General features: G+C 33.3%; 1 protein-coding gene across 8 annotated transcripts in view; it reads right to left on the bottom strand.

The window, feature by feature from the left end:
- Positions 1 to 2,117: 2,117 nt before the first annotated feature.
- Positions 2,118 to 20,384, bottom strand: part of LOC145318655 (Na(+)/citrate cotransporter-like) — a 66,792-nt gene continuing 48,525 nt past the window's right edge. For all 8 annotated transcript variants that reach the window (XM_080160069.1, XM_080160072.1, XM_080160070.1 and 5 more), the window contains 10 exons: positions 19,792 to 19,862; positions 15,457 to 15,534; positions 11,784 to 11,866; positions 10,192 to 10,279; positions 8,396 to 8,485; positions 7,130 to 7,261; positions 6,063 to 6,204; positions 4,191 to 4,288; positions 3,463 to 3,566; positions 2,118 to 2,563 (listed from right to left, as the gene is read on the bottom strand). In XM_080160069.1, the coding sequence (XP_080016195.1) occupies positions 2,527 to 2,563; positions 3,463 to 3,566; positions 4,191 to 4,288; positions 6,063 to 6,204; positions 7,130 to 7,261; positions 8,396 to 8,485; positions 10,192 to 10,279; positions 11,784 to 11,866; positions 15,457 to 15,534; positions 19,792 to 19,862 (923 nt within the window). In that variant the 3' untranslated portion in view covers positions 2,118 to 2,526. The remainder of the gene's footprint in view (positions 2,564 to 3,462; positions 3,567 to 4,190; positions 4,289 to 6,062; positions 6,205 to 7,129; positions 7,262 to 8,395; positions 8,486 to 10,191; positions 10,280 to 11,783; positions 11,867 to 15,456; positions 15,535 to 19,791; positions 19,863 to 20,384) is intronic.

The raw sequence follows: 20,384 nt of genomic DNA, 5'->3' as shown, positions 1-20,384 counted from the left end.
TATAGTGCCTATAATAAAAATGATCAATGATAGGCCAATAAACAGACTGAATTACCAATGAAGTATATATTCATTATAATTGACCAATGGTAGGCCAGTATGACGTCATTTTTCTAGGCAGTATAAAAAGCTTCTATTTTTTACTTACTTTAGGGTTTTAAAGACAGCAAATATTTCATAAATATTTTAATAATTTAAAGAATTAGAGATTTCAAGGTTTCTTTGTAAATGTCTTTAAAACCCAAATGTATTTGAGTATTTTCAATAAATATTTTATTAATTAGGTATTATAATTGTTCTAATTTCTATTTAAGTCTTTCATTTATATACATAGCATAGCAGATTTATTTTACAAGCAATTTTAACTATTCTGTATTTTAGAATTCAATATTTTGCATATTTTTATAAAAATAGCATAAGACATATAATTTGGTATATTTAGCAAAATAAAAAGAGTAATTTCCATGTCACAATTAGAATTCAGGGAATTAAAGGGATAAGACAATGGTCAATAAATTGATGTAGACAAAGTTACCCCTTCTGAACATTGAAATTAGTGGTTGAAACGTTTTAACACTCATCTTGAATCAACCAATGAAAATTCAATCCAAAGTTGTTGATCTAACGAATAAGAAAACGTTATTATAACTTTGGGGACTTGTGTAATAAACAGCCCATTGTCCCCTCACTCTCTGATTTGAATTACAATATGATATACATGATAAATACATAATAAATAATTATTAAACTAATGTACGACTAATTACAATCATTGGGTAGGATTCTTTTTAACATTTTGCACCCTGTAAAAATTTATTACTTATTTTTTATCTTAATGCTTATATTCAGGGACAAGGTACCAGGATTCTGACAAACAATTACAAGTGAAAATTTCCCCACAACACACTTCCTTCTTTTACTTCTTCATATCCTCTTCCCTTTAGTTACAGCACAAAACAAGTTTTACCCCACCAAAATATCCCAATTTTGAGCAATTTCAAATGAAATTAATTTTCTGAATCAAGGCCCCTGCTTAAATAAAAAAGAATAGTAATTTTTGTTTTTAAATTTTAATATACATATATTATATTGTAGTCTAGACCTTTGTAGAGCATTTGATGATATACTTAATTAAATGTTTAAAGTATAATCTATAATACAAAGTAGAATGATGTCTGTCTGTCTGTCTGTCTGTCTTTCCGTCCGTCCGTCCGTCCGTCTGAAGCTTAAGATCTCGGTAACCACTGAACCGATCGGATTCTACTCTTGAGGGTATATACCTATTGGTCCTGTGGTGGTTTTAAGCTATTTTCTTGGGGGTTGGGACACCCCTAACCCCCCCAAAAACAAAAAAAATCCCCCCCTTATTTTTTATTTTGCTCTGCTACAGGCTGCCGCAGGCTGCATTTTTTTTTTTTTTTTTTTTTTTGTAACCTTTGTGGAAGGTTTCCACACTTTTTTACCATCTCTTGAGGCTAGGGGATAAGCCGCTAGTCTATAAACAAAGTAGAATAATGTTTGTCTGTCTGTCTGTCCGTCCGTCAGTCAGTCTGTCCCTTAAGATCTCGGTAACCACTGAACCGATCGGATTCTACTCTTCAGGGAATATACCTACTGGTCCTGTGGCGGTTTTAGGCTATTTTCTTGCAGGGTGGGACACCCCCAATTCCCCCTAGAAATGAAAAAATCCCCCCTGATTTTTTTTCATTATTTAAAATTAGTGGTGGAGTTGGGGCTTCTCTACAGCCCATAGAGGCTAGGGGCGAAGCCGATAGTAATAGTTATAAAGCGCATCGTATTATATAAAGCTTTCCGCGGATACAAGAATACAATAATAAGATTAAAAACACTTTTTAAGCCCCGAGATGCCGAAGGCACGGTTTAAAAAATTGATTTCAATCTTATGATTGTACAATTATATATTCGTAGAAAACTGGATATTATACGATGCAATACATAATTTTTCAGTATGGCTGTAAGAAGCGGTTCAAATTCACCGGATATTAGTCTTTTCGAAGCGAAACTGCCAATAAATGTTTACAGGGTGTTTCATAACTGGCACCAGGCACCGGTATTTTTTACATATTTTTGAAAACAGGGTGATTCAAAACATGGTCTTTTTCAATTTGAATAAAGATATTTCATTATTTTTTATTCTTGAAAGCAATTCTCTCTTAAAAAAATGATTTCCAAAACTTACATTTTTTTTAACAAAAAAGCGCATGTTATAATCCTTGCCCGTTTTGTCACAAATAAACAAAGATAGAATACATAATAGCAACATAGTCTTATCACCATAATTTATAATGTTATTTCATTATACAACTAAAACAAGCTTTCAGTAAAAACAGGTTTGTAATTTTGCAATACAACTTTTTTAAACCAGTTTTTATTTTGAGGTATCATATGTTTTGAATGTATTTTTCTATGTAAATCAATAAAGAACCGGTTTTACTGAAAGTTAGTTTTTGTCTGTTTGTTTCTAGAATCACCGCTGGGTAGGTTGTCTGAATGTAGCAGTTGCAATTATGCAGCACACATTGAGGCATTTGCCAGCTTTACACTGAAAATAAAATAATATGTTTAGTAATTTGTATATTTTTGAGTTCTGAACCTCGAAGCTTGAAGCTCTTTATAGTACCTCAAATGACGTCATACAATACAAATTACCAATGATAGGCAAATATACAGACTAAATTACCAATAGCAGGCTAGTATACATTTAAATTAACCAATAGTAGGCCAGTATGACGTCATTTTTTATAGACACTATAAAATCTTCACGAATTTACTTATACGCCTGAGCTTTGCTGACTTACTTGAAGCTTATTTATAAAAGATGAAAATAAAAAGCGGAACAAAATATAATTTCCAGCTTTTTAATTAATGTGCATATTTCTTTTTTTAAGAGCGCTGAAACAGCATTTTAGCTTAGCAGGACGAATTATTACACATATCCTTATACTAAAGTAACAGGATGTCTGTGTGTCTGTGTATCTGTGTGTCTGTGTGTTTGTACCGAAGGATCTCGCTAACCGCTGAACCGACCGGGTTCTCCTTAAGGTTTATAACTATTTTTTTGGGGGTGGGACACCCCCAACCCCCCAAAAAAATGAAAAATCCCCCCCTCAAAAAATTTTTTTTTTAAAATCTTTTTAACTTAAATTAAAAATGAAAGGGGAGGCATCCCCCCCCCCAACAAAAAAAAATTTTCGCCCCCCCCAAAAATTTTTCTTTTACTTTTTCTTTTAAAATTTAAAATAAGAAATTGGGTTATTAAATTTGACTCTCTTCTCCTCAAGTGCCCCCTAGAGGCTTCTAGGGGCGTAGCCGCTAGTAGAAAATAACGCAGAATCAGAGAAATACTAAAATAAAAGTCTGTTTTAAATGGACGTATAGACAGACCCTAATTATAGAAAAGCGAAGCTTTTAAAAATGCATGAGTATATATGTAAGTCTAACCTGGCCCAATCAGGGAAAGTATTGAGAGCAAACAAGGGGATGGCATAGCTGTTGATGGCCAACACAATAGTAAACACACAAATTACGTTCATCACTAGACCAGCCTAAAATTATGCATTCATTAGGATTATACTAATAATATAGTATCAGTAATCTTAAGGGATAAGACAATTGCGGATGAATTGTTGTGCATTCCCAATGATGATACAATAAAACTACCCCTTCTCTAGATTACAATTAGTGGTTGAAACGTTTGGAAACTCAACTAAATGAACCTACAAATCAAAATTCAATAAAAGATCCCAAGGTTTTTAATAAATAAGAAAACGTCATTATAAGACTTTGGGTACTAGTGTAATGAACTACCCAATGTTTGTCTGTTCATAATTCAAAAGCGAAAAATATTTGCAAAAAGATTCGTCAAATGTTAACCCAATTTTTTTTTCCTATAAGCTATCTACAGGTAAAAAGTGGTGAAAGTTAAAGGGGAATGCTGCCACTTCTACCACTAGCAAAAATACATACAATCACTGTTTTTCATTAATTTCGTTTTTTTGTTGTATTTTTGGCAACAATTTTTATCCACTTTCAAAATTACACCTTTACTGCTGTCATAAACATTGTTTTATAGTCATTTTCACACCTATAAAATTAAAATTGATGACTAAAATACACCTATTTTTATATCAAGATTAACTTTTCAACCCAAAGAATAGAATAGAACTAACCTTCATCATATCAGCAGTTTTGAGAGTACTGTGACCGAAAACAATTGCATTTGGGGCGGTGGCTACTGGCAGAGCAAATGCATACGAGCATACAATTCCTAGATAGATAGATAGACAGATGAATAGATAGGTAGATAGATAAATGGTGGCTACTGGAAGAGCAAATGCATACGAGCATACATTTCCTAGATAGATAGATAGACAGATAGATAGGTAGATAGATAAATGGTGGCTACTGGTAGAGCAAATGCATAAGAGCATACAATTCTTAGATAGATAGATAGATAGACAGATGAATAGATTAGTAGATATATAGATGGTGGCTACTGGCAGAGCAAATGCATACGAGCATACAATTCCTAGATAGATAGATAGACAGATAAATAGATAGGTAGATATATATGTAGATGGTGGTTACTGGCAGGGCAAATGCATACGAGCATACAATCCCTAGATAGATAGATAGACAGATAAATAGATAGGTAGATATATATGTAGATGGTGGTTACTGGCAGGGCAAATGCATACGAGCATACAATTCCTAGATAGATAGATAGACAGATGAATAGATAGATAGATAGATAGATAGATAGATAGATGGTGGCTACTGCCAAAGCAAATGCATACGAGCATACAATTCCTAGATAGATAGATAGACAGATGAATAAATAGATATATAGATGGTGACTACTGGCAGAGCAAATACATACGAGCATACAATTCCTAGATAGATAGATAGACAGATGAATAAATAGATATCTAGATGGTGACTACTGGCAGAGAGAGCAAATGCATACGAGCATACAATTTCTAGATAGATAGATAGGCAGATGAATAGATAGGTAGATAGATAGATGGTGGCTACTGGCAGAGTAAATGCATAAGAGCATACAATTCCTAGATAGATAGATAGACAGGTGTATAGATAGGTAGATAGATAGATGGTGGCTACTGCCAGAGCAAATGCATACGAGCATACAATTCCTAGATATATAGATATAGATATATATATATATGTATATGGACAGATGGATAGATATATAGATAGTAAGAGTAATTGATAAAGATAGATAAATATATATATACATTAAGATATAAAAGTTGGAAAGAATTTTAATTTTAGAGGGAGATTTGAAATCTGCTTTAAGATTAAAGGATTTTTTATAAAATTCGTCTTTTGTATAATTGTTTATCTAAAAGCGGAAATACAATTTAAGTTAATTGATTTTAACATCTGTGATTGGTGGATTGAAAATTATCTGCGCTCTGATTGGAGAAGCTTAAGTGTCGCACATTATTCAACCAATTAGAGCGCAGGTAGTTTCCAATCCACATATCCTATTGGTCAAAATTTATGAACTTAAATTGTATTTCCGCTTTTAGATAAAGAATTATACAAAAAACTAATCTTATAAAAAAAAACCTTAAAATTTGATGCAGATTTCAAATCTCCCTCTAACATTAAAATTCCTTCCAACTTATATATCCTAATATACATATGTAAATATAGATAGATAAAAAAGATATATATAGATAGATAGATAGGTAGATAGGGTTGAGACACATCGCACATGGGGATGTATAGATAGATAGATTGACAGATAGAAAGAAAGATAGATAGAGAGATAGATTGATAGACAGAAGCATAGAAAATAAATAGATAAAGAGATGAAAATAAAGGTAAATAGATAGACAGATGGATGGATGGATAGATAGATACCAGCAGGTAAAGTCAGGTAGAGATAGATAGATAGATAGGTATATAGATAAAGAGATAGATAGATGGAATGATAGACAGATGGATAGATATGTAGATGGATAGATAGGTAGAAAGATGGATAGATAGATAGACAGATGGATAAATAATCATACCAGCAGGTAAAGTCAGGTAGATAGGGTTGACACACATGGTAATGGCCATCTCTGAGAGGATAGGCACCAGTACGTTAGCTGTAGCTGTGTTGCTGGCAATATTTGTGATAGATACGGTCAACAGACAAACCACTCCAATCAACTAAACAATATAAAGTTCTGGTTAATTTTATTTGGTAAAACTCTCTAAAGAAATTTGGATGCACAGACGGACATTGTAGAGTAAATTTTCTACTAAAAAGGGTATAGTCTCTAGGTTTGCAACGCAGTAATTTCTTTTATTTGACAATCTCACACATCAATTTATAGAAAATTAAAAATTACAATTTTAATTAGAGGGTAGCGAGTTTCGTCGTATTTTCACAGCAGCTTTTCTCAAAATTTATAGCCTCTGCGGGGGGCTCTAACACTGCGGGGTAATCATTAACATTCACCAAACCTAAAATAACCTATCAAAAGCTACTGTGAAAATAGTCCTAACCCTAAATAAAAATATAAACAAGGATGACAACATCCATAAGCAGCGAAGCTAAAAAATTATTGATGGATATCCTAATCCTTGAAACGTAAAATCTAAGAATCGATCTTAACCAATAAGCAAATCTTAAATCAACTTTGTGGGGATATGTAAATTGTGAACTTATTTAATTCTTAAAAATATCAGCCGTCTAACTCAAATATGAGTAAAGAAAATCATAAAAACTTAAAAATCTAGGAATTGACCTAGCACCCCAACCAATTAGCAAATCTCAATAAAACTGGATAAAAGTATGCAGAATATTAAAGTATTCAATCCCTGAAAATTTCAGCCGTCTATCATAAATGAAAATCAAGAAAACTTAAAAATGTAGGAATCGATCTAGCACCCCAATTAATTTACGAATCATAGTGAAACTTGGTGAAAATATGAAGAATGGTAAAATATTAAATCCCTGAAAATTTAAGGTGTCTATCTTTTATAGGAGTTGAGAAAATAATGTTTTTCCCTCTCTGTCACTAACAGACGGACGGACAGACGGACATTTCGAATTATAGAGTAGCTTCGCTACTAAGCAATAAAAACTTACAATTGGTTGTGGAAGTGCGGAGAGATTCAACATTTCCAGTTGTTCCACCAACAAAGATGAAAGTCCAGAGTTTTGCGAAGCTGCGGCCAGGGCGAAGCCACCACCCAGCAGGAAAATTACACCCCAGCACATCTAGAATAGTAATTTATCGTTACGTATTATATACACCTTTCCGTGGATATAAAAATGTTAATTCATAAGATAAAAACTAGTTTTGTTAGCCCTGAGGTGCCGATTTTATGGTTGTATATTTTTATATTTGTAGAAAACTAGAAATACATGATTTTTCAGTATGGATGAGCACCGGTTTTAATCAGGCGAATATTACTAAGTTTTGAAGACACACTGGAATACCAATTCGACCATTTGATTTCTTTAATCACTAAGGGGGGAAGGTTAATGCAACCTTCTCATAATCAATGAGTAAATTGCACTTTGAAATTGAAATTTCGATCTGAAATTTTGCATGAGTAATTCTTGGTAGGTCTATTTTCCCTAAATCGAAAAAAAGTTGTAAAAGTAACGGCTGGCGGCTCAGCCGTTTAGCCGTTTTTTTTGGCTATTTTCAGGGCAAATTCATCATTAATAATGTAGGAATCAACTTTTAAAACATATTTTGGGTTTAATTCATGTTAAATGATAGCAATAACCATTTTTATAAATTTCTAGTACTAACAGCTACCGGATAGAACCGTTTGATAACGTTTTGGAGCGACACAGAGTATTATGTGATTATAGGTTTCGTGACTAATTTGCCCTAAAGCCGAGCTGAGCCGTCAGCCGTTAGCCGTTACTTTTCCAACTTTTTGTTCGATTTAGGGAAAATAGACCTACCAAGGATTACTAAGGCAAAATTTCAGATGGAAATTCGAATTCTAAGTACCATTTACTCATTGATTACGAGATGGTTGCAATAACCCCCCCCCCCCCTATTTAAGAATACGAACACAAAAATATACATGATATGTCTAAGATAATTGAATTTCGAAATATACCAGGGAGGAGGGGACATTGTTTATTATACTAGTCCCCAAAGTCTTATAATAACGTTTCCTATTCGTTGGCTGGACAACCTTGGGGACATTTAATGAATTTTAATTGGTTGGTTCATTTAGTTCAGTGTCCAAACGTTTTAACCACTAATTGTAATCTACAGAGGGGGTAATTTTGTGTATCATCATTGAGAATGTACATTAATTTATCGGCCATTGTCTTATCCTTTTAGATCCCTAGCATAATGCTGTTTTTATGTGATAAGAATTTTACCTTAGTTTCAATTAGCCTCCAGGTGATCAAGCTTGGAGAGTTTTGCAGGCATCCAGGTGTCATCCGGGTGAACGGCGGGAAATCATAGGTCTGAAATAACAAAAAGATAGATAGATATCCAGGCATATTGGTAAAGGATGGGAAATGTTAGACCTAGAAACCTTTGGGGGGGGGGGGGGGAGGTCATTTTAGTTTTTAAATAAAAATTTCAATATTTTTTCTCAAAAATTATTTCTTGAGGTACCCTTACCAAAAAAGTACTAAACTTTTTTGGACTTTATGATTCACCATGTCGGTCCGGTGGTTAGAGACACACACAGACAACAAGACATCCCGTGTTGAAGTGTAAACAATAACAAGACAGTGAGAATATCTGTGGGTAGCGGAGCCAACATAGTTTATTATTATAATTTCTCACCTGTGGAAGTATAAACAAGAACAAGACAGTGAGAATATTTGTGGGTAGCGGAGCCAACATAGTTTATTATTATTATTTCTCACCTGTGGAAGTATAAACAAGAACAAGACAGTGAGAATATCTGTTGGTAGCGGAGCCAACATAGTTTATTATTATTATTATTTCTCACCTGTGGAAGTATAAACAAGAACAAGACAGTGAGAATATCTGTGGGTAGCGGAGCCAACATAGTTTATTATTATTATTATTTCTCACCTGTGGAAGTGTAAACAAGAACAATACAGTGAGAATATCTGTAGGTAGCGGAGCCAACATAGTTTATTATTATTATTATTTCTCACCTGTGGAAGTGTAAACAAGAACAATACAGTGAGAATATCTGTAGGTAGCGGAGCCAACATAGTTTATTATTATTATTATTTCTCACCTGTGGAAGTATAAACAAGAACAAGACAGTGAGAATATCTGTTGGTAGCGGAGCCAACATAGTTTATTATTATTATTATTATTATTTCTCACCTGTGGAAGTATAAACAAGAACAAGACAGTGAGAATATCTGTTGGTAGCGGAGCCAACATAGTTTATTATTATTATTATTATTATTTCTCACCTGTGGAAGTATAAACAAGAACAAGACAGTGAGAATATCTGTTGGTAGCGGAGCCAACATAGTTTATTATTATTATTATTTCTTACCTGTGGAAGTATAAACAAGAACAAGACAGTGAGAATATCTGTGGGTAGCGGAGCCAACATAGTTTATTATTATTATTATTTCTCACCTGTGGAAGTGTAAACAAGAACAATACAGTGAGAATATCTGTAGGTAGCGGAGCCAACATAGTTTATTATTATTATTATTTCTCACCTGTGGAAGTATAAACAAGAACAAGACAGTGAGAATATCTGTAGGTAGCGGAGCCAACATAGTTTAGTATTATTATTATTTCTCACCTGTGGAAGTATAAACAAGAACAAGACAGTGAGAATATCTATGGGTAGCGGAGCCAACATAGTTTAGTATAATTATTATTTCTCACCTGTGGAAGTATAAACAAGAACAAGACAGTAAGAATATATGTGGGTAGCGGAGCTAATCTATTTATTATTATTATTATTTCTCACCTGTGGAAGTATAAACAAGAACAAAACAGTGAGAATATTTGTGGGTAGCAGAGCCAACATAGTTTATTATTATTATTTCTCACCTGTGGAAGTATAAACAATAACAATACAGTGAGAATATCTGTGGGTAGCAGAGCCAACATAGTTTATTATTATTATTATTTCTCACCTGTGGAAGTATAAACAAGAACAAGACAGTGAGAATATCTGTGGGTAGCGGAGCCAACATAGTTTAGTATTATTATTTCTCACCTGTGGAAGTATAAACAAGAACAAGACAGTGAGAATAGCAGGGGTGGCTGCGCCCACAGCAACTCGGCTACCACGAACAGTGTCATGTCTAGATATAACAATTATAGTTGTATGTATCTTTGGTCAAAAACTGATTTTACTGGCAATAAGACAGTGGTTTTAGGTATTGAAAGCGAAGCAACTTTACAAGTCTTTACACCATAGAGAGAGAGAACAATGGGTTTTATAATAATGTTTTTCATTCGTTGTCTCAACAACATTGGGGACTTTTTAAATTTTGATTGGTTATTTTAATAATTTGAGTTCCCAAACGTTTCAACCACTAATTGTAATATTCAGAGGAAGTAATTTTGTGTATCATCATTTGGTATGTACATTAATCTATCGGCAATTGTCTTATCCCTTTAGATCCCTGATTGAACGCAGATTGTCGTCTGTGTTAAAGAATTTAAAAGCTTTATTATTCTATTAGTAATGGTTAATACTAAATATTAAGAAAAGTTAGTTGTTGTAATGCCATGTAGAAGTTATGTCACTGATGACCACTTTTAAGAAATGCTTAATTAGTCAACATAAATCATTAAAAAAATATAAATTGTAAAATTAAATGTTTAACTATACAACAAAATTTTATAGAGTTTAGGTTAGGTAAAGTTGGATTAGTTAAAAAACATCTTAGTTAGGTTATGTAAGCCCCAATCAGGGTACTGGTTACAAAAAAAAACAACCTTGTTAAACCAAAAGAAGATTTCTATAGAATCATATGAATTTGTATTTTGTTAAGATATAAAGTAAAAATAGAAAAAGTACTTCTACAGTAATGGTTTTCATTTCAATTTTCCTCAATATAGTAAAATAACATCTTTTATCCAGAGAAAAATGAATATAAATCTTGAAGTAGTTTATCATTATATTATATACATATAATAAAGTAACAGGAACACTACTATTTGTCGCTGAACCAATGTTCTCCTATATAAGGAAGCTTCTCATAGGTTCTGAAAAGGTTCATAACTATTCTGGGGGAGGGTAACACCTACCTATTAAGAGAAATAGCCTTTTAAAAATGAAGAAACTGCACTAAAACAGCCCCAAAACCTTATTTCTATGTCATTTTAAACAATGAACATGGATGAATATCATTAGGTTTTTTACCTTTGTCTGTAAAGAAAACTGAAATAATTTATTTTCAACTAGCGGCTACGCCCCTATGTTAAGATCAGCTGTTTACCAAAAAAATTATTTTTGGGGCGCTTAATGGGTTTATTTATATTTTTTGGGTTATTTACGATTTCTCTTGGGAGGGAGGCGAGACTCTCCCCCTAAAAAAGTTATAACCCTTCCCAGTACCTACTCTGTAAAGGAGAACGATATCAGTTCAGGGGTTAGCGAGATCCTTCAGTACAAACTAACAGACAGACAAAGATCCTTTTACTTCATTATACGAATTGGTTTGTAAATAGTTTATGCAAGGTCAAAGGCGTCCAAGCTTTTTAATGGGGGCGGGGGGAGTTAAAAAGTTAAAAATCAAAAATGTTGGGGATGCCTACGGCTTGAACGGCAGGCTTATAATGTTGAACCAAACTACTTACATGAAAAGATCTGCCCAGCCAGTCATAAACTTCGGACTTTGGAAGAACCAGAGAATCAGCAGGATCGAAAACAGGATAAACACCTACACAAATAAATTATTAATATTTGCAACATAGCAGGGATCTTCATGGATAAGACAAAGTACGTTAAATTGTTTTACATCCCCATTAATGATAAATAAAATTAACCTTTTTTTTATTAATTGATGTTGGTTGAAAAGTTTGAAGAAAGATTTAACTAAGGTACTGAAACCTTTAGGTAAAACACTACCTGCACCTCCTACAAAAGGATATAAACAGGTCGAGTCTAAATTCTTATTTTTTGTATTGTAAGGTTTATACTTTTAATATTTACAATATTGACGGATTCGCCCCTATCAACCTATTTTTTTCGTATTTCAGATTTAAAAAGAAAAAGTTAAAAAAGGTTTTTTGAGGAAGGAATTTTTATTTTTTTTTTGATGGGGGGGGGGGTTGGCGACTCTTTTTTAATATTTAGTTTTAAAAGATTTTTTTTGGGGGGGAGGGGTATTTTATATTTTGGGGGGAGTGTGGGTTGCCCACCCTCTAAGAAAATAGCTTAAAACCATCCTAGGACCAGTCGGTATATTCCCAGAAGAGTAGAGCCCAATCGGTTCAGTGGTTACTGAGATCTTAAGCTTCAGACAGACAGACGGACAGAAAGACATCGTACTACTTTGTATTACAGATGGTTTACAAAAATTATAAATAGTCTAAACAACTATTTGTATGCGATTTGGCTGCATAAATAAATGGATGTTAGAGAATAAAATTTATTAAATTGGCCTTTATCTATAAAATCTAAATGAATCGTTCGATATTTAAACAACAATAAATAAACACGAATAACATGATTTAATTTGATTTGTCTAGTTTATTATCTATTTCAATTCTTAGTTTTTCGTAAATGTACATTTTTACAATGTACAATACATCTATTATTATCAATGAAACCAAATTCTTATATAAAAGTAACAGGATGTCTATAAATCTCTCTGTATGTACCAAAGAATCTCGCTAACTACTAGACCGATATAGTTTTTTTTATTCCATTAATACTTCTCATAGGTCATATATCATAAGAAGATTTATAAATATTATATGACAGGTACCTCAACCCTTCTATGAGAAATCGACCCTGGAAAAAATAATCCCTCAAAAAAAATTCTCTTTATCTATAATACAAAGTAGCTTGACGTCCGTCTGTCCGTCCGTCCGTCTGAAGCTTAAGATCTCAGTAACCACTGAACCGTTTGGATTCTGCTCTTCAGGGATTATATCAACTGGTCCTGTGGTGATTTTAAGCTATTTTCTTGGGGGGTGGGACACCCCTAACCCCCCAAAAAACAAAAAAATCCCCCCCCCCATTTTTTGGTTTATAGGGCAGTTGGTGCAATAAAACTAATGGCAGCACCAGTAGTACTTTTTTTTAATTACCTCTTGGGGCAAAGCCCCTAGAGGCTAGGGGCGAAGTCGCTAGTAAAAGTATAATGTAAAATGGAGGGTCAACCTCCCCTCCCCCTTCCATCAAGGTCTCTAGGTGCATAGTATAAAGTTAAAGGAAAATAAAGAATAAAATTTATCTTGACCTTATTCATATTTCATATACTTCATTGTTAAAATGAAAAATATAAAATTTTCTTTTATCTAGAGAGGTATATTTCTTAAATGTATAAAAACAAGGATGACAAAGTCAAAAGGTGGCAAAAAAAAACCTCAAAAAAACGAAGAGCATCCAAAAAAGCACTGCTATGGTCAGACAATCGAATTGTTAATAATGTCTTGAATAGAACCAAAATAAGTATTGTTTTACTTTGCTTTTTCAGGAAGGACCACACTGATAGACGGACGGACTCTTGGCATTATAGAGTTGCTTCTAACTCTAATCTATAAATAAAAAGATGAATTTCTATACTATAAAATATGTCATAAAATACAAAGACTGCAAAAAAAGTTTTATTGTAATGACATTTTGATGGGGTGGTCTCACTTCCGCATATTAAAACATCCGCATTGTTAAGTTTTATTTTAACAAAATTACACAATCCTATTATGTAAAGTAGTAAGCTTTTTTTGCCAGTAGCGAAAGATCTCGCTAACCGCTGAACCAATATGGTTCTGCTTTACAGTAAAGCTCCTTAAAGGTCCAGGGAAAGTTTTTGACTATTTTTGGGGAGAGTATCTCCACCCTTCCAATAAAGAAATGTTAGGAGTTAGTCATATTAACCCCACCCCCCCTCCAAAAAAAACCCTTATTTTCGAATATAAGGAGGGGGGATTCAGTTTACAGTTCACATTGCATTGTTTGAAAGAACTTGAAAATTTGTGCTATCGTAAAGATATGCAGTTCTAAAGGAAGCTTTTCATCGTATCTTTAAAAATGACATCATACAATACAAATGACCAATGATAGGCCAATACAGAGACTATAATACAAATGACAGCTCAGCATACATTTTATTGTCCAATGGTAGGCCAGCATGACGTCATTTTTATTGGCACTATAAAAAGCTTTGTTCTAAATATTGAAAATGTGTTATCTATGCGGAAATGAATGCAAACTAATTTTGATATCTTTTGATGGTAAAACTTTACAGGTTGCACAGCAAAACTATTTTCTTTTTTTTCTAATAAATTTTATTCATCAATATTTTACAATGTTTTATTGTGTACTTTACATCAACTATTCCTTAGATATGCAAGTTCATTTTTTCTATGGTTTGTATTCTAAAATATTTATCTTTAAAAAAAGTATTTGCTCCAACTGAAGAAATCTTTCAATAAAAATGGTATTCTAGAATACAGGTGACCAAAATTTGAATAATAGTTAGTAAACCAATAATGGTCTTTAAAGTGCGCAAGTTTTTATTCTATCTGTCCTCACCTCCCCCTCCCAAAAGAATAAGGCAATGGCCGATCTATTGATGTACAATGTAGCACATCCCCAATTCTCTAGATTACAATTAGTGTTTAAAACGTTTGAAAACTCAAATTAATGAACCAACCAATCAAAGTTCACTAAAGTCTCCAAAGTTGTTAAGCCAATGAATAAGAAAACTTTATTATAAACTTTGAGGACTAGTGTAATAAAGTTAAACAGCCCATTATCCTCTCTCTAGTACAAATTGCAGAAATAAACAATTTGGTAGCACTCAAATATACTTTTTACATTCTAATTAAAAATTAAAAGTTAACAGATCTAAATATGTAAGTTAGTTTGAAAGTCAAAGTTAGAAATGGATAGGAAAACTATTAAATTATAAAATATATATATAAAATATTTAAGATTATGTATTTCTGGTGCTGCCATTTTTTGTGAAGTAGTTACCCCAGAAAACAATTTATTTTTTAGGGGGGGGAATTTTTTTTTTGGGGGGGGGGGGGGTTGGGGGTGTCCCACCCCCCAAAAAAATATCTTAAAATTACCAAAGGACCAATAGGTATATACCCTGAAGAGTAGAATCCGATCGGTTCAGTGGTTACCGAGATCTTAAGGGACCCATTCCTTATTCCTGGGCATAACAAAACATATACAATAACTTTGTCTGGCGTAGTCAGATTTCGAAGAAAAAGCCCATTAATTGAGCTGTATTAATTGAGGTATCTAAAAAAAAATTCAAGCAAATGAAACAAAAATAGAATAAAAACGCACCTGGATTTCGTGAAGAGTCATCCTTCCTAGTTCATAATACTTTTCTGTTATCACTTTCATGGCTCTATCTTCTTGTGCCTTAATAATAAGGTTATATCAATATTATGTAAAAATTAAAACTTTTGAAATTATAATGGTTTTATTCTTTATATTACATAAAAATAGTTGTTAAAAGGTTAAAAATAATCATGTTTTAAATGGACGTTTAGACTTTCTGGTAACCTTTGCGGACAGACGAAAGGACCTACCCTAATTATGGAAAAACTTCGGGGTTTTGTCCCTTTCATTGCATTAACACCTCTTAAGGGGAGTATCGTTGTTTTTTCACAGTAGCTTTTCCCCTATTTCTAGTCCCTGTTGTTTGCTCTAACCCTGCGTGGCCAATTGCCTAACCCTGCGGGGCAATCCCCTAACCAAACTTAACCTAACCGAACCTAAAATACCCTATCAAAAGGTACTGAAAAAAACGACGAAACGCCCCTTAAGAGGCGTTGCCACGAAAGTTACTATACCCAAACTTCGTTTTTAAGAATTATCATATTTAGAAAAAAAAAATGTCCACGTTATTAAAAAAACATGAAGGTCAGTGTGAAAATAAAATGTAATGATTTCATCCTGTAAGGGAAAAAATGGAATTTAAAGTTCTTGTGATTTTACATTACATATATTGACATACAAGTCTTACAAAAGAAGCAGCTTATAGTACCTATAAGAAATGACGTCATACAATACAAATGACTCATGATAGGCCAGTATACATTTAAATTGACCAATGGTAAAATGTATTCTAGCCTATCATTGGTCATTTGTATTGTATGATGTCATTTTTTTAAAGGCACTACAAGCTGCATCCTTTCAAATTAAAAAAAAAGCCAGGATTGCTATTATTAGGGAGTGTGGTGATATGATCTTTTTAATTTATGTGTATTTTCATTATTTTTAAGAAAGCTATCTTTTTGTCATGGTTCGGTTTCGGACTATTTATCATTTACTTAATAGTAATTTTATCATTATATAATTAGAATAAGATATACAGCATCGTCTTAAATAAAGTAGTTTTTTTAAAACTAACTGAAGATATTGGAAAATTGGTTCTACTTTAGTTGTACAGGAAAGCTTAATGCATGTTTTGGGGAGGTTTTAGGCTATATTTCAAACCGCCCCCTCCCCCCCTGTCTTCCCTTAGGGAAATGGGACAAAGAAACTAGTAAGTAAAAACATTGTCTATTATATTATTGTTCTAGTATTATAATTCTATTATAATCATGAATGAATACACGAAGAGACAAAGCCTAGACAAGCTTCCAGGGATCTAAAGGGATAGAAAATGGACGATGAATTGATGTATATCCCCAATGATGATACACAAAATTACCCCTTCTATAGATTACAATTAGTGGTTGAATTGTCCTGACACACAACTTAATGATCCAACCAAAAGTCCCCAAAGTTGAATCGAATAAGAAAACATTGATATAAAACTTTGTGGACTAGTGTAATAAAAATCCCAATGTCCCCTCCCTCCCTGACAAGCTTCAGTCAGACAAAGACCAGGGAGCAAGAACAAAGTAACTCAACAATTAATCTACATTCCTTTATTCTACCAAACATTTTCAAGCTTCAAAAGGAAGCATTTTTCTAAAATTGTTTGAGGAAAGATTGATTTGACGTCCAGTTGCCTATACCTGAACCCTTGGACAAGGACACATAAAAAAGGTTGTTTTTACACAATAACCAATGTTTTGGACATCAAAACAACCGATAAGCATACAATTGATTACCCATTTTTTCCCTAATTTCCGAAGTTGTACGACAGATAACCCAACTATTGCAAAAGCTATGTTCAGCTACTCCGGTCAAAGGGAAAAGCGATATAATGTATAAACGATTCATGCTTTATACATTAAAAATTTTAATTTTTCAATCTTTTTTTTTAAGTTTGAAGCTTTTTTAGATAGTAGTAAATATTGAGATAGGATTAGGGTGATACGTACAAAATCGGAAACTAAGATTCAGCTGGTAAAACAAAGTGGGAAGTTTCTTTTTCCCCTACAGGATCGAACCCTTATAAATGTTAACTATTCCTAAAAGCTAGATATTTGCAGTGGTAGTTTACAAAATTGAAACACTAAAAGAAATTGAGCTAATCGTAAGGTTAATATGTTATTAGAATTGTCATCCTAAATCTTGGACAGATTTCAAAATACTTGGTTGTTTTTGTTGCTAACTAACATGGAGATATCATAATTTAGAAACAAATGTCTACTTATATGGCTGGCACACACATATATATTATGTAACTTATAATATTAACCCCCATACTGTTTCCTTTTTCTCAAAGCGAAGCTATTCTATAATCAGGGTCGTCTGTACGTCCGTAACGTTTAGCTTTTTTGTTAATATAGGCATTTTAGAATTTTCCTATCAATTTCAAACTTTTTATGAAGATTCCTAGTTAGGTACAAATTAAAAAGCGTAGCAACCTATAATCGTTACCAGAAAGTCAGTACGTCTATTTAAACAATACTGATTTATAGCTTTTTGTATGATATAAATTATTAAAATAGACATGTTAGAATTATCCTATCGATTTCAAACTTTGCATGATGATTCCTATGAGAGTTAGATACAATTCTAAAATCGTAGCAACTCTATAATCGTTACCAGAAAGTTTGTACGTCCATTTAGAACATTTTTTAACATTTTGACAACATTTTTTTGTATGATATGATTATCCTATACATCTGATTTTTGGAATAACGATTATTAGGACAACAAGGTAAAGTATTATAAGAGAGACAACTCTATAATCAAAACCTAAAAATGGAATAATGTCCTTTTACTGTAGCCTATTCTTATTATTATTATTATTCTATTATTTTTTTACAATTTTGTTTAGACTTAGAAATTAAGGCCCTGCTTATTAAGTTCTGTCACTATACAATAGTTATTGTTCGTATATCCTTCCTTCTGATTTTAGGGATGTTGTCATCCCTGTTTCAACACTGAATTCGTGTTACATAAAGCTTAATCTTGCTCACTACGAATAAATAAAGTTTTATCCTTTTCCCATTTTTTGAAAAAAAAATTTACAGATACACCTCAAGGTCGACTAAATTTGACTCATTGGCGTTATAGTTTCAAAATCTTACAAGAGCCCTTTAATTGGCAAGCCTTTATGTAATAAATCTAGTGCTTAGACAAAAATCAAAAAAAAAAGAGGTTGGGTGAACATTTTGATTTGAAGATACAGCATTTTGATTATTATACATATGCAGTAAGCTAATGGGGTTTAAGACAATTTCTCATTGGAGGGAAGATCTTTCCTTCACTAATTAAATAGTTAAATATATAATTAGTCTACATTAAAGAAGGATTCATTTCAGTTCAGTTTTTTAGCGATATTTTAGCGGACAGTATATACTATACATTATACAACCTGCCATCCTTATCAGGGGGGACCGCCATTTACGCAACCAGAAAAGCACAGTAGATGTATTTTCGCCAGTGAAATTTAAAAAGTATGGATGTAATTATGACATACTGACATACCCGCAACCGTGGCTCAACACGCTCGTCGTCGGTGAGGGGATAGGTTCGAATCTCGGCTTGACACCGCGTCATAACTAAAGACGTTAAAAATGGTTCCTACTGCTACTATGTCAAGTGAGCGACATTAATAGTTAGAGTAGGGGGAATGCCTTGGCCCAAAACAGTTAGGACTTCTCAGACAAAGGTCGTGCAATCAAAGGGTTGGTTGTCGGATGGGTGTTACTTAACCTAATACCCCCGGGTGTTTGAACAGAAAAGAAGACATTTGATTCCCCTTGGTTATCCTGGGTTGTTGGCGTTTTATGTCATGGACAGCATCTCCGCCCGTATGAGGTATGGCATACTGAATTTTAACTGTATAAATGACAATAATATTGAAACTCCTGGCAAGCTTACGTCTAACATATTATTTTTACTGTCAATAATACATCCATGACTGGCAAAATACATCTGCGAAATCTTAACACATGTCAAATATATATTTAACTAGCGGCTACGCCTCTAGGGCCTCTAGGGGCACTTGAGGCGTAGGGTATTTTAATTTTATAACCATTTTTTTCATTTTGAATTTAAGAAACAAATATTTTGGGGGAAGGAGGATTATTTCTAGGGGCGATTTCTCTTGGAAGGGTGGTGGTACCCTCCACCAAAATAGTTATAAACCTTCCCAAGACCTATGAGAAGCTACCCTGTAAAGGAGAACCCGATCGGTTCAGCGGTTAGCGAGAACCTTCGGACAAACAAACAGACATCCTGTTACTTTATTATAAGGAAAACACATACCTTTGTTCTGGCAGTTGCCTTGCCCCTCAGTTCCCATTTTTGAACTTGCTGCAGCCACAACCAGGCTAATACTAAACAAAAAATGGATGTACTTGTATTTTAAATATAATTTTAACCTATCCTAACATCCTAAAAAATAGATAAATAGCTTAAAACCGTCTCCTGATAATGGCAACCTTTCCATAAAATTGTGAATCGCTTCATTGTCAAGTTGCTTTGAACACAGTAATAGTGGCCACTATAAATTTTACCATTGGTCAATAACGGCCTCTCATTGGCTAATTTTTTTTGTTACGTCATAATCAGTCAGACACTATTACTGTGTTCAGTTGCTTTTATTTAAAATATCCAACTAATACAAAACATAAAATAAATAAAACAGTGTCCTACAAAGTGTTTATTTAACTCTGAACCCCCCCCCCCCCACCCATACTCCTATTTTTAAATAAATAAAATAAATAGAAAATAAGGGGTGGAGAACGTTTTCCCTATACCTAACCCCTCTGGGTTCCTACTCCTGCTATCCGGTGCCCAATCTACCTCCCCCCCTCCCCTTATCCCCTTATTCTCAATTTATCTATAATACAAAGTAG

Source organism: Acartia tonsa, chromosome 5 (assembly GCF_053477335.1).
Source record: "Acartia tonsa isolate MP-2025a chromosome 5, ASM5347733v1, whole genome shotgun sequence".
NCBI classification, from domain to species: Eukaryota; Metazoa; Arthropoda; class Copepoda; order Calanoida; family Acartiidae; genus Acartia; species Acartia tonsa.
Note: the sequence above shows the minus strand (reverse complement) of the source record. Positions and strands in the feature narration are given on the sequence as shown.